This window comes from Brassica napus, chromosome A7 (genome assembly GCF_020379485.1).
Source record: "Brassica napus cultivar Da-Ae chromosome A7, Da-Ae, whole genome shotgun sequence".
Classification (NCBI taxonomy): domain Eukaryota; kingdom Viridiplantae; phylum Streptophyta; class Magnoliopsida; order Brassicales; family Brassicaceae; genus Brassica; species Brassica napus.
In genome coordinates this window covers 19,748,597-19,768,299 of record NC_063440.1, presented here as the reverse complement: position 1 = coordinate 19,768,299, position 19,703 = coordinate 19,748,597, and the positions used below count along the sequence as shown (strand labels likewise).

At 38.1% G+C, this 19,703-nt stretch overlaps 5 protein-coding genes across 10 annotated transcripts; 2 read left to right on the top strand and 3 right to left on the bottom strand.

Moving 5' to 3' along the window:
* Window positions 1–44: 44 nt before the first annotated feature.
* On the bottom strand, window positions 45–4,124 carry LOC106353487 (putative DEAD-box ATP-dependent RNA helicase 29). Its single transcript, XM_048735760.1, has 10 exons — window positions 3,666–4,124; window positions 1,930–3,091; window positions 1,783–1,840; window positions 1,586–1,696; window positions 1,458–1,512; window positions 1,281–1,357; window positions 1,121–1,173; window positions 942–1,023; window positions 807–863; window positions 45–729 (listed from the first exon to the last, which is right to left on the bottom strand). Exons 1-10 carry the CDS (start codon window positions 4,039–4,041, stop codon window positions 202–204), a joined length of 2,559 nt encoding a protein of 852 aa, XP_048591717.1. The 5' UTR covers window positions 4,042–4,124; the 3' UTR covers window positions 45–201.
* Window positions 4,125–4,564: 440 nt separating this feature from the next.
* Window positions 4,565–6,734, top strand: LOC106356941 (alcohol dehydrogenase class-P). The gene is made up of 7 exons (XM_048735764.1): window positions 4,565–4,725; window positions 4,915–5,051; window positions 5,143–5,189; window positions 5,255–5,739; window positions 5,814–5,971; window positions 6,157–6,318; window positions 6,394–6,734. Exons 1-7 carry the CDS (start codon window positions 4,692–4,694, stop codon window positions 6,508–6,510), a joined length of 1,140 nt encoding a protein of 379 aa, XP_048591721.1. The 5' UTR covers window positions 4,565–4,691; the 3' UTR covers window positions 6,511–6,734.
* A 1,956-nt stretch (window positions 6,735–8,690) lies between these two features.
* On the bottom strand, window positions 8,691–11,332 carry LOC106353486 (PHD finger protein EHD3). 3 transcript variants are annotated; one of them, XM_013793254.3, is made up of 5 exons: window positions 11,125–11,332; window positions 10,808–11,008; window positions 10,060–10,359; window positions 9,810–9,899; window positions 8,691–9,704 (listed from the first exon to the last, which is right to left on the bottom strand). In XM_013793254.3, exons 2-5 carry the CDS (start codon window positions 11,006–11,008, stop codon window positions 8,865–8,867), a joined length of 1,431 nt encoding a protein of 476 aa, XP_013648708.2. In that variant the 5' UTR covers window positions 11,125–11,332; the 3' UTR covers window positions 8,691–8,864. The 3 variants fall into 3 exon arrangements, with proteins under 3 accessions (XP_013648708.2, XP_013648706.2, XP_048591719.1); XM_013793252.3 differs by having other exon boundaries at window positions 11,167–11,315; XM_048735762.1 differs by having other exon boundaries at window positions 10,808–11,261.
* A 2,056-nt stretch (window positions 11,333–13,388) lies between these two features.
* On the top strand, window positions 13,389–17,407 carry LOC106353484 (ubinuclein-2-like). 4 transcript variants are annotated; one of them, XM_013793247.3, is made up of 13 exons: window positions 13,389–13,741; window positions 14,299–14,385; window positions 14,468–14,560; window positions 14,662–14,738; window positions 14,911–15,034; window positions 15,118–15,538; window positions 15,621–15,739; window positions 15,823–15,906; window positions 15,982–16,107; window positions 16,303–16,428; window positions 16,534–16,581; window positions 16,674–16,784; window positions 16,865–17,407. In XM_013793247.3, the coding sequence occupies exons 1-13, from the start codon at window positions 13,520–13,522 to the stop codon at window positions 17,201–17,203; spliced, it is 1,977 nt and encodes a 658-aa protein (XP_013648701.2). In that variant the 5' UTR covers window positions 13,389–13,519; the 3' UTR covers window positions 17,204–17,407. The 4 variants fall into 4 exon arrangements, with proteins under 4 accessions (XP_013648701.2, XP_013648699.2, XP_048591716.1 ...); XM_013793245.3 differs by having other exon boundaries at window positions 15,820–15,906; XM_048735759.1 differs by having other exon boundaries at window positions 14,911–15,037.
* A 224-nt stretch (window positions 17,408–17,631) lies between these two features.
* On the bottom strand, window positions 17,632–19,420 carry LOC106353485 (1-aminocyclopropane-1-carboxylate oxidase 5-like). Its single transcript, XM_013793249.3, has 4 exons — window positions 19,225–19,420; window positions 18,922–19,154; window positions 18,472–18,837; window positions 17,632–18,070 (listed from the first exon to the last, which is right to left on the bottom strand). The coding sequence occupies exons 1-4, from the start codon at window positions 19,324–19,326 to the stop codon at window positions 17,833–17,835; spliced, it is 939 nt and encodes a 312-aa protein (XP_013648703.2). The 5' UTR covers window positions 19,327–19,420; the 3' UTR covers window positions 17,632–17,832.
* Window positions 19,421–19,703: the final 283 nt, after the last annotated feature.

Here is a 19,703-nt window from a genome sequence, read left to right as displayed (position 1 = left end):
ACTTGTCCATTTCTGACATAGAATAGTAGAATACACTAGGAAAAAAGCTGGAGAAAATCAAACAAGAATGTAAAAATTTGTTGCACAACATTTGAGTAGAGAATGGTTCTGTAAGTAACATAACACTTTAGTAAAATATAGTTTCGCATAGGCTCAAAAGTTTTGACGATTCTTCTGAACTCGTCAGTACAGTCTTCACGGCTATCTCCCTCTCCCACGTTTCCCTCCACCACCACCTCCTCTTTTACCACCTCTGCTACTACCACCGCGGCCACCGCCAGACCCACCACCTCTTCCGCCGCCAAATCCACCACCTCTTCCTCCTCTACTGCTTCCGCCACCTCTTCCCCCTCTACTGCTTCTACCGGCAAAGTCCCTCCCGCTTCCACCATCAAAGTCCCTACCGCTTCCCCTTCCTCCACCACGACCTCCCCTGGCCCCTCCTCTGCCACCACCTCTCTTGCTATGCAGATAAGACATTTTGTTAGCTTTCTCCTGCCTCTCCTTGCGCACCTGCTCCAGATCTTTGATCTCTGAACGCACATGTGCGTTAGGCACTGATGCTGACCATCTCTTCCCGCGTCGCCCACCTCTACCTGACATGCTTGGTGTGTCGTCTCCATCACCATCCTCTCGGCTGAACGCTTTCTTGTGCGTGCTATCTTTCCATTTCTTGTATATTGCACCTGCTTTGTTTGCCCTCACCTTGGCTCCACTCTCTGTCTTTATCTGTATTTAGTTACAAGAGAGCTCCAAGTTAGAAACTATCAAACATTCTTTTAACCAAAAGACAAGTTTCTTATTACCTTGCCACTGGCTGTTACACGATCTCCATTGTTCAACTTGATGAACTTCTTACTTTTCTGTTTACCAAAGACAAATCCAGTTAAATAAGATTACAGTTTGGGACATTATTATGATGTATCTTAACTCTTTATTACCTTGTCCCAGTGATAATTAGTTTTCTGCTGCTTCATTCCCTGGCCATCATCTGCCACTAGATCTAGCACAGCAGCGTCCAATCTACAATCCGAAACAAGGACATAAGGCTTGTCAATATCATACAGAAAAGAACTATAACATTTGAAATGCCACCAAAAAAGAACACAAATCTTTTTACCTATTTGATCCAAACCCTTCGTTACCCCTCACAGATAGTCCTGCCTCCGAATGCTGCGTTAATAAAAGAAACAAAGAGTCAAACTCATGCGTTCATATCCACATCAGTAGAATAAAACAAAATGATCATAAGCATTGTAGCTTTGAGAGCTAAAACATACGTGGTTAACAGGTATGGAGCTGATATAGAACTCTTCATCCTTGAAAGTTTGTTGCGCCGTTCTTTTCTTACCGCTTACTGAAATCAAAACGAGAGTTTATATGAAGCTAAGTTTAATCAAAGAAGTAAAAAAGAAAAAAACAACCAAGCACCACAGATAAACTTGTAGTACGCATACCTTTGCTTCCAGCTATCTTGTCCTCAATAGAAGTGGTAATAGGTTCATCAACTTCCTAGATATCCAAAACACTTCTGTGAGTAAAACTAATGGGCACATACACGAGTACTTCAAAGCTTAAGGATTACCATTTCTAAATGATTATTGGAAGAAGTCTTCTGACTCTGCTCATGTCTCTTATTAATGATCTCCTCATGAACTTCCCTTTTCCTCTTCATCACATCCACCCATTGCAAACCCTGTACAGTAACCCAAAACATTTTCTTCTTCAGCTACTTACTTACAAATATCATAACTATATATATAGAGGAAGAACAAAAATCACCTTCACATTTCTAGCTTTGGCATTTTCACCTTCTGCTTCAAGTATGGTCTGCTTGGGTCTACCACCACAGATCAACCACCATTATAAATTAATCAAAACTGGTATAAAACTACAGATGAATGAATAAAAGATAACTATACTACTCACCTGAAGTTTTTAATCTTCTGAAAAAACGCCATTGCCTCTAACTCACCACCTTCAATTATACTTTTAAACATTGGATGCAACCCTTCTCTAGGTAAGGCCTTTGCTCTCCTAATGGACTCTTTTGATGGAGCTGGTTTTGTCGTCGTATACAAACGAAAAGCCTTTCTGGATGTTCTCTCAAGAGAATCCAACTCCGCAGAGGAATCAATCATCTCCTGGATCTTGTTAAAGATAAGATCAATCGTCTTCTGAGGGAAACGGCCGTACACAGTGACTCCACTCTCTATAGCTTCACTAGTTCTGTTCATCACTTCCTCCATATTCTTCAACACCTCGTCCTCAGTAGGCGCGGGCCTGATGGGTTTGGACAGGAACAGATGAAGATCCAACAGATACGGTATATCCTCAGGCGTGACGAAGGATATCGCAGAGCCGGTACGGCCAGCTCTAGCGGCTCTCCCCACTCTATGGACGAAGATCTTAGGCCTCGGTGGAAAGTCCCAGTTGATAACATTATCAAGCAACGGTATGTCAATACCTCTAGCAGCGATATCAGTGACGATCAGCAGCATTGTCTTCCTCGCTCTGAACCTCGACACGTGGATCTTCCGCGCGTCTTGGTCCATATCACCGTAACACACAGAGGGAACGATGTTCTCGAGCTTAAACAGCGAGTTCACAAACTCCACGTGGTGCTTTGTTGAAACAAATATGATCGTCTGTTCGTTAGAGCTTATATGCTCTCTCACCAAGTATATCAACGCAGCGTACTTCTCTTCGGGTCTTAAGGTTAGAAACGAGAGCTTCAAGTCGGGGCTTATCTTGTTCTCCACGTCTAAACGAACTAGCTGAGGCTCGCGCAGACCGGCCTTTGCGAACTCTGCGAGCGCGCTTGGTAAGGTGGCGCTGAAGAGGAGAGTCTGTCTGTTTTCGCCTAGCTTGGCTAGGATCTGGTGGAGCTGCTCGGCGAAACCCATGCCGAAGAGACTGTCTGCCTCGTCGAAGACCACGTACTCGACTGTTCTTAGTGACATGTCGTCTACCTCTTCTAGGAGATGCATGAGTCTCCCCGGGGTTGCGATGATCACGTCGGGGCTCTTTGTTAGCTCTTCGAACTGGTCTTGCATGCTGTCACCACCGACTAGTAAGGTAACTCGGAGATCTGAAACAATAAAGAAATAAAAAGATGTTTAAAAAAAACAACTTAAACAAGTGTTTTAAGGTTGATTAAATGAGAATTGAGTTCTTTAGACATCATAAAGGAATCAAAAAAATGTTGAAACACGACTGAAACAAATGGTTTAATACTTTAATTTAAAATTGAGTTCTTCAGACATCATAAAGGAAGCAAAATGTGTTTAAACACACAACTGAAACAAGTAAAGATTGAGATTAGTCAGAACTGAGTTCTTCAGACAACATAACGGAATCGATAGTATTTAGAACACAACTGAGACAAATGTTTTAAGATTGAGATTAGGTTACAATTGAGCTCTTCAGACATCATAAAGTGTTTAAACACACTACACAAACAAGTGTTTTTGGTTAGAATTGAGTTCTTCAGACATCATAAGGTGATTAAGACAAAACTGAAACAAGTGTTTTAAGATTTGAGATTAGGTTAGAATTGAGTTCCTCAGACATCATAAGGTGTTTAAAACACTACTAAAACAAGTGTTTAATTATTGAGATTAGGCTGAAACTGAGTTCTTCAGACAAGGAAACAAAGACCAAACCTGTAAACTTCCCGAGCTCCTTAGCGAACTTGAGAGTCTGCTCAGCCAAGTCACGAGTAGGCGACAAAATAAGCGCTCTAACACCACCCTGAGGAACATGCTGTTTGAGCTTCTCAAGCATAGGGATGAGAAAAGCTGCGGTTTTTCCGGAACCCGTTCTCGCCATGGCGACGACGTCGACGCCGGAGAGGATCAAAGGCATCGTCTTCCGCTGGATCGGCGTGGGAACTTTGTACCCTTTCTTCTTGATTGCGTTGTAGACATTGGGACCGAGGTTTAGAGACTCGAATCCTCCGGATTTGCCTTTCTTCTTCTGCTTCTCTTTGCGGTGAAGCTCAGTGACCGAGCTCACCAGGAAACCCTTTCCTTCAACCATTGTGAATCTTGTGACTGCAGCGAATCTCCGAAGAAGAAGAAGAAGATGAAGAAGAAGAGTTTAGGAATTAGGACTTAGGTTTAGCCGTTTAGGGTTTAAAGAGATGATGATACACTAAAACCTTTTGGTGGGCTTTGCTTATTTTGGGCCCAACAAGATGGCAAGCAATCCCAACAAAAAAAAACCATAGTTCGTCTTTAAAAAAAGGTTCTAAAATGTAAGAAATTGCTCTAATTTTAATCAATTTAGTTTAGTAACATCATACATTAATATTTAAACCGGTTTTAACATTAGTTTCGGTCTAATTTGATCGTTGCAATACGAAAGTGAAATTAAAATCCATTAGGAAAAAAAATTCCACCTTGATGGCCAAAAGAAATATTTAGTACCAATTAAAGTAAAGCATACCGAAACAAAGCAATCGGTGGGTGTGCTTTCTGGTTCTACAAACGCACGTGGATGAACAATGGAAACACCAGGTGGAAGCCGAAACTATCTTCAACACATGTCGACTTACAAAAATAACAAGATGTCACTTTCTGTAAAGACACATCCTCTTTCATTACCAGCTCGATAAAAATCACTTCTCCTCGCTCATCTCTTACCATCAAGCAAACAAAACTAAAGATCAAGTTCTGTCGTTGTTGATAATGTCTACGGCTGGTCACTTTATTCGATGCCTAGGTTCTTATTTTTAAGCTGGTCTTTTTTTCCTTGTTTTGCAATCATTTCTATCTGTTAGTTAGTTTTAATAAGATTTCACCATTTGAGGTTTTGATCATACGTGTTCTTATCACTTATTATGATGCGAGTTTTTATAATGAAAAAATTATATGGTGAGATTAAAAAAATGTTACATGGTTGTGGTTACAGCTGCTGTGGCATGGGAAGCCGGAAAGCCACTGGTGATGGAGGAAGTAGAGGTTGCTCCACCGCAGAAACATGAAGTTCGTATCAAGGTTCACTTCACTTCTCTCTGTCACACTGATGTTTGCTTCTGGGAAGCAAAGGTATATCAATAAGACCTAAACAAAGTTCACTATTATAACCTAGCTCTGATCCTGAGTCTTATCACAAGGTTTCTGAGTTTTGATTACGCAGGGACAAACGCCGTTGTTTCCACGTATCTTAGGCCATGAAGCTGGAGGGTAAGAAAAAAACAGCCTTAATCTTCTTTCACAAGTTTTAGGGTTTAATAGATTTTTGGTTTTAGGGTTGTGGAGAGTGTTGGAGAAGGAGTGACTGATCTTCAATCAGGAGATCACGTTTTGACCATCTTCACCGGGGAATGTGGCAATTGCCGTCACTGCCACTCTGAGGAATCCAACATGTGTGATCTCCTCAGGATCAACACCGACCGAGGCGGCATGATTCACGACGGTGAATCAAGATTCTCCACCAATGGCAAACCCATTCACCACTTCCTCGGAACCTCTACGTTCAGTGAGTTCACTGTGGTACACTCCGGTCAGGTGGCTAAGATCAACCCGGAAGCTCCTCTTGACAAAGTCTGCATCGTTAGTTGCGGTTTATCCACTGGGCTAGGAGCAACTTTGAACGTGGCTAAACCAAAACGAGGTCAGAGTGTTGCCGTTTTTGGTCTTGGTGCTGTTGGTTTAGCAGCTGCAGAAGGCGCTAGAATCTCTGGTGCTGGTAGGATCATTGGTGTTGATCTCAACCCCAATAGGTTCGAGGAAGGTAGTTAAAATTTTATTAGTCTTTCTTTAATGTAGTCTCCACATTTGCATTGAGTTTTGTTTGTGTTATGGCAGCTAAGAAATTCGGTGTGACCGAATTTGTGAACCCTAGAGAGCATGACAAGCCTGTTCAGCAAGTCATCACTGAGATGACAGATGGTGGAGTGGACCGGAGTGTGGAGTGCACAGGAAGTGTTCAAGCCATGATTCAAGCATTTGAATGTGTTCATGAGGTAATGTATCCTCCACATCGGTTCAGACCAACCCATTCATATCTCCAATTTATGTGCTTATGAACTTTAATACCTATGATCAGTCTTCTAAAGATCGGTCTAGGTCTAGGCTTGTAGAAACTATTCTCTTATTCTAATTACTGCCTAGCTAATTACTAGCGATTTATTGAATATTAATGTTTGAGGGATGGGGTGTTGCGGTACTGGTTGGTGTGCCAAGACAAGACGATGCCTTCAGGACTCATCCTATGAATTTTCTGAATGAGAGGACACTCAAGGGTTCTTTCTTTGGGAACTACAAACCTAAAACCGACATTCCAGGGGTTGTTGAGAAGTACATGAACAAGGTAATGAGAATATTTCCTTTTACAAAGTTCTGATATTTACAAATATGTCAATGCTCTGGTGGTTTCTGTCATCAGGAGCTGGATCTTGACAAGTTCATCACTCACACTGTGCCATTCTCGAAGATCAACGAGGCGTTTGATTACATGTCGAAGGGAGAGTGTATCCGTTGCATCATCGACATGGGTGCTTGAATGCTTTCAAATATCAATGATGTCTACTTTGTGTTTTAGTTACCTTTATGCGCACTCACAGCAATAATAATAATAATAGAAATATATAGTAGGTAGGTATCTTATGCCTTGCTTATATGCTATGTTCTTAAGTTAGTGTTTTCGTGTCTTATCTATTACCTTAACGTTGTAACAGATCAATTCTAGCGAGATGGTTACACTATAAAACTAAAAATATTATCTTCCTCTTTAGTTCACAGCTTCGGTCAATTTTGTTCTGTAGATTGTTGAATATGTTCAATGTCTTCCATTGTAATGACTTATTAGTGATCCGCTCAACCTACTTGCATGTATGGTAGAATTTGGCTGAATCTTGAAAACAAAATTTCAATCACCCACCATAAACATTATTATGTAAACATTTAGCTATAACGTTATTAGATCGAACCAATGGGATACTGTATGTCAATCAATGATCGACTGTCCCGGTTCATTTCCCCAGACCAAAACCTGTAGCCAAGAGATATAAAAAGCATCACGAAGGTTAGTTCAGTTTCAGTATCTGTAGAAAGGTTTCAGAAGGAAAAGACTTGCCAGTGAAGGTTCCTGCAAGTGCAGAGAGGAAGTTGAAGAAGAGTGCCTTTGTTACAGTGAAGCCTGACTGACCTCACTAGTATCCCAAAATCACCTATTCCCATTGAAGCTTTGTTAATGTGTTATCTGTTGTTATGCTTATTATCAAGTTTGTCAAGGAAATAGAGTAAAGACCTCTTGGGGCGCAAGTAAAAAAAACATGGTTCTATTCTAGACCATCCACCAACTGATCCGTAGATGAGAAACGCACTTCCTAACGCCATTCCATCAGTAAAATTGTGCTGCACAACAACAAAAAACGTACTTACAAAAAACGTCAGAGAACAAGTTGAGGTAACCAAATAAATACTAGCCTTGATTGAGTTCTTCTCCCCCATGTTCAGGTTTGTCCAATTTTCCATCGGAAGTAATACATATCTATCTGCGACTGAATCTGATTTATCAACAGCAATGTAACAAACAAGCCAACAATATAAGATTTAAGTCACCATAGCAGACATCAATCCTACTTTGTTTGATAAACAAAAAAAAAAAACAGGTGTTTTACTACTTACCGAGAACAGACAATCCAACAGACAGATCTTGTATAGAATGTGAATGTGAAGGCAAATCCGAATGATCATGATCATGATCATGATCATGATGGCCATGGTGATCATGGTCATGAGCAGTGACCACCACCTGCCACACAATAGTTTTTTCAGTTTAAGACGATATCTCTTTGTACCGGACAGAGTGAATATAGAACACTGGAAATAATTAAGGCATAAAAATTTAAGTAGTGAAACAATGCAAATACTACAACGAGATTAGATCACTGTGTCCATTACTGCACCAAAAGCATGGGGCAATTGGTGAAGAGAAAAGCATCATCCCCAGCATAGCTCCTGCCTGGTTACCAAATAAACAGGATTAATCAAAAATGCTGATCATAGAGATTGAGATTGCTACATCAAACAGAACAACCAAAAGACTTAACCCAAAGAGAACACCAAAAGACTTACCCCAAAGAGAGCCAGCCAATTTGTAAAACATCGGTATATACAGTCATTACTAAAAAAATAAGGTGAACAATACAATTTCATGATTGTAAATATATTTTGATGTTTCCTGTAATGGAGGAGATGATTGGCAAGTGTTGTGAGTGATTTTTACAGCTCATTTTCTTTCTACAGCTACTTTAGTTTACCAATCGTGTTTTAAAAAATAATTTAAAGCTATAATTCTAAAATAGAAAATAAAATAATTTTGGAAATAAATTTTTTTAGAGATATATATTTCGTGCCTTGAAAATTATTAATATAAGTTTACGGAAATAAAATCTACAAAATACATCAATAAAATCTACATCTATTATTCTAAAGCCAAAAAATAAAAATCGTAGTTACCAATCATCCCTGGAGTTAAACCATTTTTATTAGCTTTTTTTTTATCAACTTGTTTCATTTAAGCCTCTTGGGCTAAATGTCGTACTTTAGATAAAGAGTAGAACTTTGTAGGATAAGTCTTTGGAAGCTCCTCCTGAATAACCACACTCCTTGAAACCATATAATTCGGCAGTTTTGTCTAGCAAAATTTGTTAATTATAAAGTTGAGCAGATTGCAGATTCAGCACATCACAAGGCACTTTTGATTAAAGTATGTTCACAAATTTTGTAGAGACGAATCAATATTAAAGTCTTCAAAGTTAGGAAGATGGACATAATCTTTTTAGAGACAAGAAGCTGTATATACTGACTACTGGTTCCGATCCTTCATTTATTGGATTGTAAAGTATGTTCTTAATCTTTCAGAGTGTCAGCTGCGTTTAGAAGCATGTCCACTCCTCCTCCTACACTATCTCCACTGCTCTTCAGATTCCCATTTTGTTTCTGCAACGTCCCCATCTTCTTCTCATAAGCCTTTCTCACTTTACGGACTTTCTGACTTGCAGCGTTACAAGTTTTGCAAAACCATTCTTCATCTGGAACCGATGCACGTGGAGGTTTCATGCAGTATATGTGATACGCATCATCACACCCATCACACATCACAATCTTATCATCATCCTTGTCGGTTAGACAGTTTCTGCATAGGCAAGATGAGCAATACCAACGAGCACCACCGTGTAGTTTTACTAGCTTTGCAGTCAAACACCTGATGTGGTAATACTTGTGTGGGCAAAAAGGGTGATCACATGTTATGAACCTGCCATTCTCCACCACTTTTGTTCCACATGTCCTACAGAGTTCAGAATCTCTCTTCACCTCTACTTTGTGACCTCCATGGTTGATGTTGCAGCTTGAGTTCTCTTCAGATTCGTTTGAATCTTCTTTACATTCTGTACTTTTATCAACACGTCTGCTATCTGTCTTCATTCTTTCACACACTACGCAATTCTCGTGAGGTGATCCGATTCCATTAGCTGTGCAGTTTATACAGTACCAACTGCCCGTAGACATCCCTTTCCCACCTGGATGTGCACATGAGACATGGTACATATCTTCGCAATGATCACAAGCTAAACAGTCTGTCACTGCTGCCTTCTCTCCACATAGCTTGCAAGTGTCATAAACACAGTTATTTCTGATGTTCTCTGCATTAGGATTAGGCTTCAATTCCCTAGTGTAGAACTTCTTCAACTTCCAGATTTTGAGGAAAAAAAAGAGATATTAGGATATTAACTAATAAATTAAAGTTTTATTAAACAAGCACTTTGAAGAAGATCATTTATGTATGAACCAAACCTGTTCGGTAGAAAACGTCTTTGAAAGCTCTAAAAGGCTATTACCAAGAACAGCCATATCATTACCAACATCCTGTATTTTTTGCCAGACCTGAAATTAGTAGTTAGGTTTAGTTCTGAGACAAAAAAAAATTACATTTGAAAGTTTGAGTTCAGCTTCCGAACCATGGCATCATAAAATATTTTTCACAACGGTAAGGATTAGCATGCATAAGTTATGTTCAGACTATGCAGAGTTTCAATTATATTACCTCTTGGAGATCGGTTGAAAAGAGCACAGGTGAACCTTCATAAACACCCTCTTGCATCCTGGTGTCTATGAGAGTTCTGCAGGTAAGGTCTTCAATCTTGATTTCGGAAAGCAACTTACTTAGAGATGCAAACTCCTTTGAAGCTAAAACTTGAGACAGAACATTCTGGCATCCGGCTGTCACGGTCTCATACTTGGGGTCAGTTGTTGGTTTATTTGGATTTGGAAGCTCAGGGAGTTCACCAGTAAGATCTGTTCCTGTGCTGAACTTTTGATAATCTAATTCAGAAGCAACAGACTCCTGAGCAAAGAAATTGAATGACAGCACTAAATCAAAAACAAGAAGGTGTTAAAACATGTTTTAGGAGCATGTTTGTGAAAGTAAATCATGGCCGCATGAGCTAATCACACAGATACAATGACACCAATTCATAATTGAATACACAATGCAGTCAACACTTGTCCGGTTCTACAAGTATAGCGCCAGCACTAACGGGAATCTATCATTTGCCTGAAACTAGCGATCACACACACAAGACAAGATACCCATTTCGTCTGAGAAACAAGAACAAAATCGTCGCTTGAATAGCCACACAAAGATTATAAGAAATGGCCCTTACTTATTCTTTAGCTTCATCATCAACAACATAATGCCTAGATTGTAAGAGAACCTAATATGCATTCCTACATTCATGGAAGTTACAGCAACTACACATACTCCAGCAGTTTTCAAAATGCAATCATCATACCTGGCTTCCTGAGTGACTAACACCTGCTTCCACAGAAACCCTCTCATCTTCTTTACACTTACTCCCAGAAACCGATCTTCTTCCAAGCTTTCTCCGCTTGTACACTTGTAACTTCTTGTTACCTCTGGACCTTTCATTAGCACCACCACCACAACTATTAACTCCATTACACTTCTCTGTACCTTCACCATTGCTTGTCATCTTTAAAACGCAAAGAAGAAACAAACGTTGTGATCTCCCTCCCACACTCTCGAAATCTAGAGCTTACACAATCATTTACACAGCCAAAACCAAAAAGAAACGAAATTTGTTCTCACTACGAGACGGAACGAAGCTAAAGAGTGAAGAAACTCGCAAACCCTAGAAATTTGCGGAAAGGGACGATTGTTCGGTCGCCGGAGACTCGCCGGTGTGCTTCTCCTTTATCTTTGAACCGTTTTCTTTTTTAACTTTCGCGTCTCCTCTTTAACCGGGTTTTAGTTTTCAATTTGGATCTGACACCGGTCTTAACCGCTCACGTGCTTTCCATGAGCGTCACTTGAGAATCATATTATGAGGTTGATTGTTTGTAGTTTTTGTTTTAGTTTTTGGTTTTTGCTTTTGTAAAAACCATTTTTTATTCAATCAAGTTTTCAGTTTTTAGTTTTTGTTTTTGTAAAAACCATTTCACTTGCCAATCAAGTTTTTTAACAAATAGATTCCCTAAAATTTAGGGAAACTAGTTTTTCAAAATTTCAACCAATTTGTGAAGAAAAGCCAAAAACCAATTTTTGTGGATTTTCAATACAAAAACGAATTTTGTTTATTTTGTATAAAATATTATATTTTAATTAATTAATAATTAAGTAAATAATGTTTTCATAAAGATAAAATTCCCATACAATTTTTTATCATTTAACATTAATGTAAAATAATTTATGTGTTTCATATATGTAAATAAATATAGATAATATTAGTATTAGTTGTAACCAATTACTTATTAATATCTATAAATAAATTATTGAATAATTTTATTATACATACTAAACAACAACTAAAAGTTATAAATTTAAAATATTTTATTAATACAATATATTATATTAATTTGAAAAAATAGCCATTCAAGTTCTAAAAAACGAAAAATATTTTATGTAATAGAATTTATAAATAGTTTCAAAATTTTAAAATATTATAATTTTAATAATTTATAGATATTTTATTAATTATATTTAAGTATAACACTTAAAATAAAATAATTAAAACATGGTAATGTTTTTATTTTAAATAACAGCCACTATATTTTGATAAATTTTAATGGTTATTTTTTTAAAAAATATTATTTTAAAACAATGTATTGCTTATTTTATAAAAAACTAAGAATACAACAAAACCAAAATCTAAAAACCAAAAACCAAAACCAAAAACTGAAAATCAAAAACCAAAATCTAAAAGTTAAAAACCAAAAACCAAAATCTAAAACCAAAATCTAAAAACTAAAAACTAAACCAGAAACTAATGGAAACAATCATCACCTAAATACCTTGAAGTTTCTCTGATCAAAATATTGTTCTTCTCAACGCATATAGTTTTAACTATGTCTTCCAATATCATTTTTTCTGTTTTTCTTACTAGTAATCACTATTTTTTCTGTTCAAAAGAATGTGCTTAATAATTTTTCTAACACTCTCATTATTTTTTTTTTTTGGGTTAAAATATTTCTATGATAATAGGTACACATACTATAAAATCAGTAATGGAAGATGTCTACATGCCCTCAAGGTAGAGATGTCTATGTGAGACTTCCCATGAACTTGGGAAGCTCATTGAGATTGATGGCCATATCTTCCACAACATCAAAAATAGAAGAGGAGTAATCCAATTCGATGTTGTTTTGTATCAAGACAGTGACACCAAGAAGATTATTAATTCATTTTTTTCTGTTAACATGACTTTCAAGGGTCATTTCTTTTCAGAGTTCACTAAATCAATGGTGAAGATGAGATCTATAGAAGTGAAGATTGGTGTCGAGGGAGAGATCCGACGCCAATGTAACACCACAAACTAAAATTTCTATTTAAATGATCAATTCTCTATCCGCCTATGTATGTTTGATCTAAATCTATAACCAGTAAAATGATATGTTATGGTTCAATCATTTATTTCCCTTAAACATCTTTATGTTTAATGTAGCAAAGACATGCTAATTAGTTTGTTTGCATCTTTTGATCAGGAGATAAACCAAACTGACATATGGTCTTCTTCTCTGGTCTTGTATCCTGGCTTAATGGTACCATTAAAGACAACAACTTATGTTAGAACTCTGTTTTTTAATTGAACAAAAGAGGCTGATTTTTTCCGGCAAGAACAGTAGAATTTTCGGTTAAACCGGTGGTTTTGAATTTTATTAGAACCCACATTGGTTTATAATTCGGTAAATTTGGTAGAAAACCAAAAATATGATGTATAAATTTTTGGTTGATTCGGTTTATTTGATTTATTTGGCAAAAATGTCTCAAACTGGTCGGTTTGCGGGATGAACCGGAAACTGACTAAATCAGAATCGAAAATTTTCTCAATTCGGTTCTTACCGAATGCTCAGGGACTACTTGAGAGTTGCCAATCGGGTCCCTAACCTGTCGAGTCACAAGCATCAAACTTGGCTCCTGATTTGATTCTCTCTCCAAAAAGTCGCGTCTTCTCCGATCTGGCCTCTGACCCGAACCCAATCACTCCATGGGGGAACACAAGGCCACCACCGACGGCGAGTCTTCGAGGACCTCGCCAAAGTTATTAGCTGCCGCTGACCGGAAGTTACTCAAGGTGGAGCTCCGGCGAGGCGAGACGACGTACGTCTCGTGGAAGAAGCTTATGAAGGAGGCTAGCAAGGTCCATGGTTCATCGGCGCCCGACCCGGTTCCTAACGCTAATCCTAATCTTGAGGCTCACCTTGCGCCGGTGAGTTCTTAGCTCTGTTACATTTGCATAGTTTTTGACTCTTCTGCATCGAAAGGACCAACCTTTGTCTCTAAAGGACCAACCTTTGTCTTGTCCTCCTCCTGGGAGTTGAAATTTGTTGTTGGGAATGTTCTGGTTCATCCAGACAGAACCTCACTGTTTTTAACTGTTTGTCGGAATAACTCTTTTCTTGTCGGATTAACTTTTTTTTTTTTAATTGTCGGGTTAACTGATTGGTCGGGAAGGTTTCTGTAAGTCTTGGTAAAGTGAATTGTTCTGTCATTGGGTTTACTTGTAGGGTTTCAATAAGTAAACTGTTGAAGCTAAGAAAAAACTACAACTTGACAGTGATCTGTTGTTGTCTAGTCTCGGTCAGTAATTTGAACTGCGGTTCGGTATGTGATTTGGTTTCATCGCTAGTGACATTGTTGCAACCTCGTTTTGGTTGAATATGTCACTCACAATTTCATTTGAAGGAAACTGGAGACGTTTCTGGCATATGATTTGGATCATGATCATGTGAGTTTCTAATGCTTTTGTTGGTATATCCAATGCAGGGGGCACCGGCAGAAGGTGAAATGGTCGACCAACCTCATTCTAATCGTTTTAACGCCGTTATTGAGAAGATCGAAAGGCTCTACATGGTATGTTTCCCCTATTTTTTCTCACCATTGATGTGTCTATTGTTTAGCAGTACGAGTTAGATGAATGTTTTTGATTTTCTAGGGGAGAGATAGTAGTGATGGGGAAGAGTTAGATGGTGCTCCGGATGATGACGAGTATGACACTGAAGATTCATTCATCGATGACGTTGAACTGGTCAGACAGTATAGATATCCTCCATATGTTTGTTTTTCTTATAAGATCAAAGTGTATCTTGATAGCTGACACATTATTCTTCTCTTTTCTTTGCATTGTAGGATGAGTATTTTGAAGTTGATGATGCGAAAATTAAACATGATGGGTTTTTTGTCAACAAAGGAAAGTTAGAACAGATGTAAGTTTCTTGTCCTCTTAATTGCAAAACGCAGTGACCAATAAATACCATTTCATAGCAGTGTGGGCTCTGATTATAGATAGGATTCATGTTCTCACAGTTTCTCTATACATATGCTATCTTCCATTTACCAGTTTTATCTAAAATTGTGAATTCTTTTTTTCTACAACAGTGAACCGTCCACAGCAACAATGTCAAACCAAAAACCAAAGAAAAGGCAAAGGAAAGAGTCAGCAAAACCTTCCGGCGATGTTGTTGATGTATCCAGAAAGCAAGCCAAGACGGATGGGGGAAAGGTAGTACCATTGCTTGCAAATGACTTTTTGAATCCGTAAGAGTTTCAGTCAAGAAGATTGATAACATGAATGCTAAATTCCAGGATCAATCAGCTGCTTCTGGGCCTTCTCTGAAGAAAAAAATCAGTGATTCAAAGACAGTGCAGGATTCGGTTTCTCCTTTGAAACCTCAAAGTGGCAATGACTTGGAAAATGTGAAGCATAGTGATAAAGCGAATCTGCTGAGAAACGCCCTAAGTCCGAGGTCAAAGGCAGCTGAATCTTCTGGGGCCCTTCATATGAAGCACAGCAACAAAGGTGCTCATCAGCTATCTAATTCACCATTGCCAGGGAAACCTCGGCCAGATGTTTTGGCTAAATCAACAGTAGTCCGTCAGAAGGAAAACACTGACAATGCAACTGTAAGCAGACAATCTATTCAGAGAAAAGGCGGTTCTAACGCCAGGCCTAAAACCTCAACACTTGAGAAAGCCTTCAGAGAATTGGAGAAGGTGGTCGCTGAATGTGAGTGAGCACTTAATCACTACGTGTATTGGGAGTTTAAATACAATTTTAGCAAAACTATAATGTACAATTTTTATTGCAGCAAGGCCTCCTGCTGCTGCCACTGAGAATCAAGATGCTGATACCTCCTCATCCCAAGCAGTGAAGAGGAGATTGCCAGGAGACGTAAAATCGAAGCTTGCTAAAGTTGCTAGGATTGCGGTAATCAAACTCTTATGTATGTTTCTTTTTTACTCTTAAAAAATCTTCCAAATGTATTGAGATTTTTATTTTTATTGAAGCAGGCGAGCCAAGGGAATGTATCAGGAGAGTTAATCAATCGTCTCATGAGCATTGTTGGTCATCTAATTCAAGTTAGATCTCTGAAGGTACAGAGACTTGTTATTTGAATGGAGTTGTGATTCTTACTGAGGCATAAGATTATATAATGCTTATTGTTACAGAGGAACTTGAAGATCATGATTGATTCTGGAGACTCTGCAAATCGAGAAAAAGATAACAAGTTTCAACGTATCAAGAATGAAGTTGTTGAGATGTTAAAAACACAAGTTCCATTGATTGAATCCCAGGTTCTCTCTCTTCTACTCTACTAGTTTCACTGATTTGATTTTCAAATTGTCTCTGATAGATACTTTTGTTCTTGTCTCTGTTGTTGGATTTAGACATCCATTGTCAATGAATGCTTCTCTCTCTGATAATGGCTAGGCACTATATTTCCTTGGTTTTCTGTTATAGGGTCTATACTGACATAAAGTGTTTCACAGGCAACCAATCAAGAAGCTGGAACATCAGACGATTTTCAGGATGTTGGTCCACCTGCGAAGAAGAAGTTTGTCATGGATGCAGCGATGGAGGACAAACTATGTGATCTATATGACATCTTTGTTGATGTAATTAAGTTTTTTTTTCCATTTTTTGGCAACCTTACATAACAATGTTTTTCAACTTGTTAGATCCAGACTTGAAGTGTTAGTTTTTTTGTGTGGTAATCATAGGGATTGGATGAAGATTCAGGTCCACATATCAGAAAGCTTTATGCAAATGTAAGTTATTTTCAAGTTCCTTGTCTTTTGGCACTCATGGTCTATTTGGTTCTTCCTAACTGAGTTTCTTTTGTGATTTATTCATGATCCAGTTAGCTGAACTCTGGCCAAATAGGTTGATGGACAATCATGGGATCAAGCGTGCCATTTGCAGAGCAAAGGAAAGGCGGAGAGCATTGTATGAAAATCATGGCAAGGAGATGGTATGAGAGAGATTCCGTTTCCATGATCTCAGCAAATCTCTCTGCAGTATGGTCATTTATCAGCTCTTTTCTTATTGAAGGGTCAAGGGAAGATGACTAAGAGGAAACAGACGCTACCAAAACCAGAGGGTACTACTGCCTATCCCGAGAAGGCTTCAAGTGTTGGAGATAAAACAACAGGTGTTGTTGTCCCAAGCGCAACCACCACGTCCTTAGTCACCACTCAACCTACAGTTGACAAATCAAAGCAGCAACATGAGAAACTGAAGGGATCCTCAAGCTCTTCAGCAGAAGCAAAAGCAGCCAAAAAAAAGACAGAAAAGGCTGTTGAAGTTTCTCACCTGGCCACAGAGAAAGCTATTGTTCTTGCTCTGAAGCAGCAGACACAAGCTCCCCCGGACCTGAACCTGCCAAGTTAAAGCACTCCGGCCTAGTTTCTGTAGTCGAAGCCTGGCTCTAGCCTTGCCTTTGTTTGTAACTTTAATTAATGTATCTTCTAATTTTGCGTCTAGTCATAATTTTTCTCAGTGTATTTTCTTTGAAGTAGGAGAGGAAGTCCTTCCTCTCCTGTGTAAAAATTATCAAGTTTTTTTCAAAAGAAGCTTGTTTTTATTTGCTGTTAATTACCAAGCAAGTATGGTTAGAAATGGATGTTTATGAAATAACAACATTCTCATGACTAGCTGCATCAAAAAGTCATGAATCCATATGTAGACATAGTTACATAGTTTCTGAAATGTTGCAGACAATATTATGACTCTGTTGCTTCATTATATGATGAAAATAATGACAATAATAATGTTACTTATGTGCTGTTTGCTCTATAGATTTAACTAACAAAATGAGACAAAGAAAAGCGCACATACATTTATATTCAGAAACTAAGAACACAAGTGACAACAAAGATTCAAAATCACTTAAAAAGAAAGAAAAAAAAAACAAAATACAAAGCCAGAAAAGCAGATGCCAGATTATCAATTATTAAATTTGGCATTAAGAGAAAATAATACAACATGTGGGCAAGGAGAAAACAGTGGTAGTAACATTCTTAGAGAGTCTTTACAGCTAGAAAACGAGGCTCTTTAGGCATGAACTTCTGGTTTGCATAGACATCCATATAATCTCCAAACACATACTTTGGATACTTCTTCTCACTTCCTTCCTCCGCCGCTGCCGTCATCTCCGGTGGACCAATGGCCGCCTTGTACGATGGGTTGTAGAAGGAAGCTATTGACCTCCGGTTTCCTTTTTCCCTGGCCAACACTCTGTGCCATGCACTCTTGTACCTGCCAAATCCATCTTGGTTTAAAATCTAAAACCCAAAATCTCAAAACGTATTTTGTTAAACCGGTTTTATTCTGAATGAAAATGAAGCTAGAAATGTTTAATCTAGATAAACCAAACCGGTCTAGTTCCAACACAATACAACCGGAAAATATCTGATAAAACAATTTTAATTTAGTCAAAATGCATATTTTTGAATATTTTAAGTTGTGAATTTTTTTTCTTTATTCCATTTTAGCATATAGTTTATATATCAGTAATTTATATTTTTAGTCCTGTGTGGTTTTAAGTTTTAACAGTGTAACTTTGATATAATTTAATATATAATTCTAATATTATTTTAAAGTTAAAATAAATATATTTGATATAATAAAAAAATGAACTAAAAGCCTTAAGATGTTACCTTCCATTGCTAAGAACTTCAATCTGATCACCAGTGTTGATAACAATAGCATTAGGCAGCGGCTGAACATCGATCCACTCTCCATCTTTCAACACCTGAAGACCATCGTACTCATCGTCTTGGAACAGCAAGACGACACCTCCTGCATCAGTATGAGCTCGAAGGCCATTGACGAGCTGAGGATGAGGACAAGGTGGGTAATGGCTGACTTTGGTTCCAAAGAAAGCCGTCTCTTCTCCATCTTCCATCCCTTCGTTAAAAGCTTTCTTTATGTAACCTTTAGGTAAGCCCAAGTTCTCGTCCATCACTTCCATCATCTTGCTCGCTAGCTTCCTCACTTCTCCTCTGTATTCTACCATCGTCTCTCTGTTTTTCGAGAAAACAAATTTTGTAAAAAGTTTTGATTTTTGGAAATGGGTTTGAGTGAGAAGAGAGAGGTTGTGTGTTTACTTGAAGTTGGAAGTGTTGCATGGCCATTCGTTTTCGCTGTGGTCTAAGAGAGTGAAGTTATCTTCCCAGTCAACGTTTTCGAGTTTCTCTGTGGAGTTTTTCTGAAGCAGGTCGTTGAGAAGCTTCACGGGTGTTGAGGTCTTGAATGCTTCTTCTCTCTCTGTTTTGTAGCACTCTGAGCTTAGCTTCTTCACCTTTTCAAGAAGCTCCAATGGGATCCCATGGTTCACCAGCTACACAGAAACAGAGTGATGAGCTCATCAAAAAACAGAGAGATAAAGTTCTGATTTTTAAGATTTGAACCTGGAAAAATCCCCATTCTTCGCAAGCTTTAGCGATTTCAGAGAGTGTCTTCTCTCTTTCGTCACCATTGATCTTGGAGAAATCAATCACAGGAACAGCCATTTCAGAGCGAGATGTGTATTAAGGCAAAAAGCTCTGTTTTTGGAAAGTCAAAGACGACTCTGTTTTTGTTAATTAGATTTAGTTGTGAGGATTATGGAAAGCTTAGGACTTTATTTATACTACTCCCTGATTTTCCCCTTTTGTTTTTTTTTTTTTATTTTTTCAAAGAAAATTAGATTAAAATGTCAACTATTCATTTCTAAGTATTTGCTTTATTTCGTTAACTTTAAGCTTAAAGATACAGTTGAATCTTATATTCATATTAAAAACGTTTAAAGGTTATAACAATTACCAAAATCGATGTGCATAGGTGATGAGGTTTAAAGCTTATAATAATCACCAAAATCGATGTGCATGGGTGATTTTATTATCCTGAA

Coding starts and splice junctions, on each gene's coding strand:
- LOC106353485 (XM_013793249.3), bottom strand. CDS start 19,326: ATGGCTGTTCCTGTGATTGATTTCTCCAAGATCAATGGTGACGAAAGA. Junction 18,838..18,921: donor TGCAACACTTCCAACTTCAA/GTAAACACACAA, acceptor CTCGAAAAACAG/AGAGACGATGGTAGAATACA. Junction 18,071..18,471: donor GAAGTTCTTAGCAATGGAAG/GTAACATCTTAA, acceptor TGGATTTGGCAG/GTACAAGAGTGCATGGCACA.
- LOC106353487 (XM_048735760.1), bottom strand. CDS start 4,041: ATGGTTGAAGGAAAGGGTTTCCTGGTGAGCTCGGTCACTGAGCTTCAC. Junction 1,841..1,929: donor CAGAAGATTAAAAACTTCAG/GTGAGTAGTATA, acceptor CTGTGGTGGTAG/ACCCAAGCAGACCATACTTG. Junction 864..941: donor CTAATTATCACTGGGACAAG/GTAATAAAGAGT, acceptor TTTGGTAAACAG/AAAAGTAAGAAGTTCATCAA.
- LOC106356941 (XM_048735764.1), top strand. CDS start 4,692: ATGTCTACGGCTGGTCACTTTATTCGATGCCTAG. Junction 5,190..5,254: donor TTAGGCCATGAAGCTGGAGG/GTAAGAAAAAAA, acceptor TTTTGGTTTTAG/GGTTGTGGAGAGTGTTGGAG. Junction 6,319..6,393: donor TTGAGAAGTACATGAACAAG/GTAATGAGAATA, acceptor TTCTGTCATCAG/GAGCTGGATCTTGACAAGTT.
- LOC106353486 (XM_013793254.3), bottom strand. CDS start 11,008: ATGACAAGCAATGGTGAAGGTACAGAGAAGTGTAATGGAGTTAATAGT. Junction 10,360..10,807: donor TTAGTCACTCAGGAAGCCAG/GTATGATGATTG, acceptor TTCTTTGCTCAG/GAGTCTGTTGCTTCTGAATT. Junction 9,705..9,809: donor AGACGTTTTCTACCGAACAG/GTTTGGTTCATA, acceptor AAAATCTGGAAG/TTGAAGAAGTTCTACACTAG.
- LOC106353484 (XM_048735758.1), top strand. CDS start 13,520: ATGGGGGAACACAAGGCCACCACCGACGGCGAGTCTTCGAGGACCTCG. Junction 14,739..14,910: donor AAAGGAAAGTTAGAACAGAT/GTAAGTTTCTTG, acceptor TTTCTACAACAG/TGAACCGTCCACAGCAACAA. Junction 15,539..15,620: donor GGAGAAGGTGGTCGCTGAAT/GTGAGTGAGCAC, acceptor TTTTTATTGCAG/CAAGGCCTCCTGCTGCTGCC.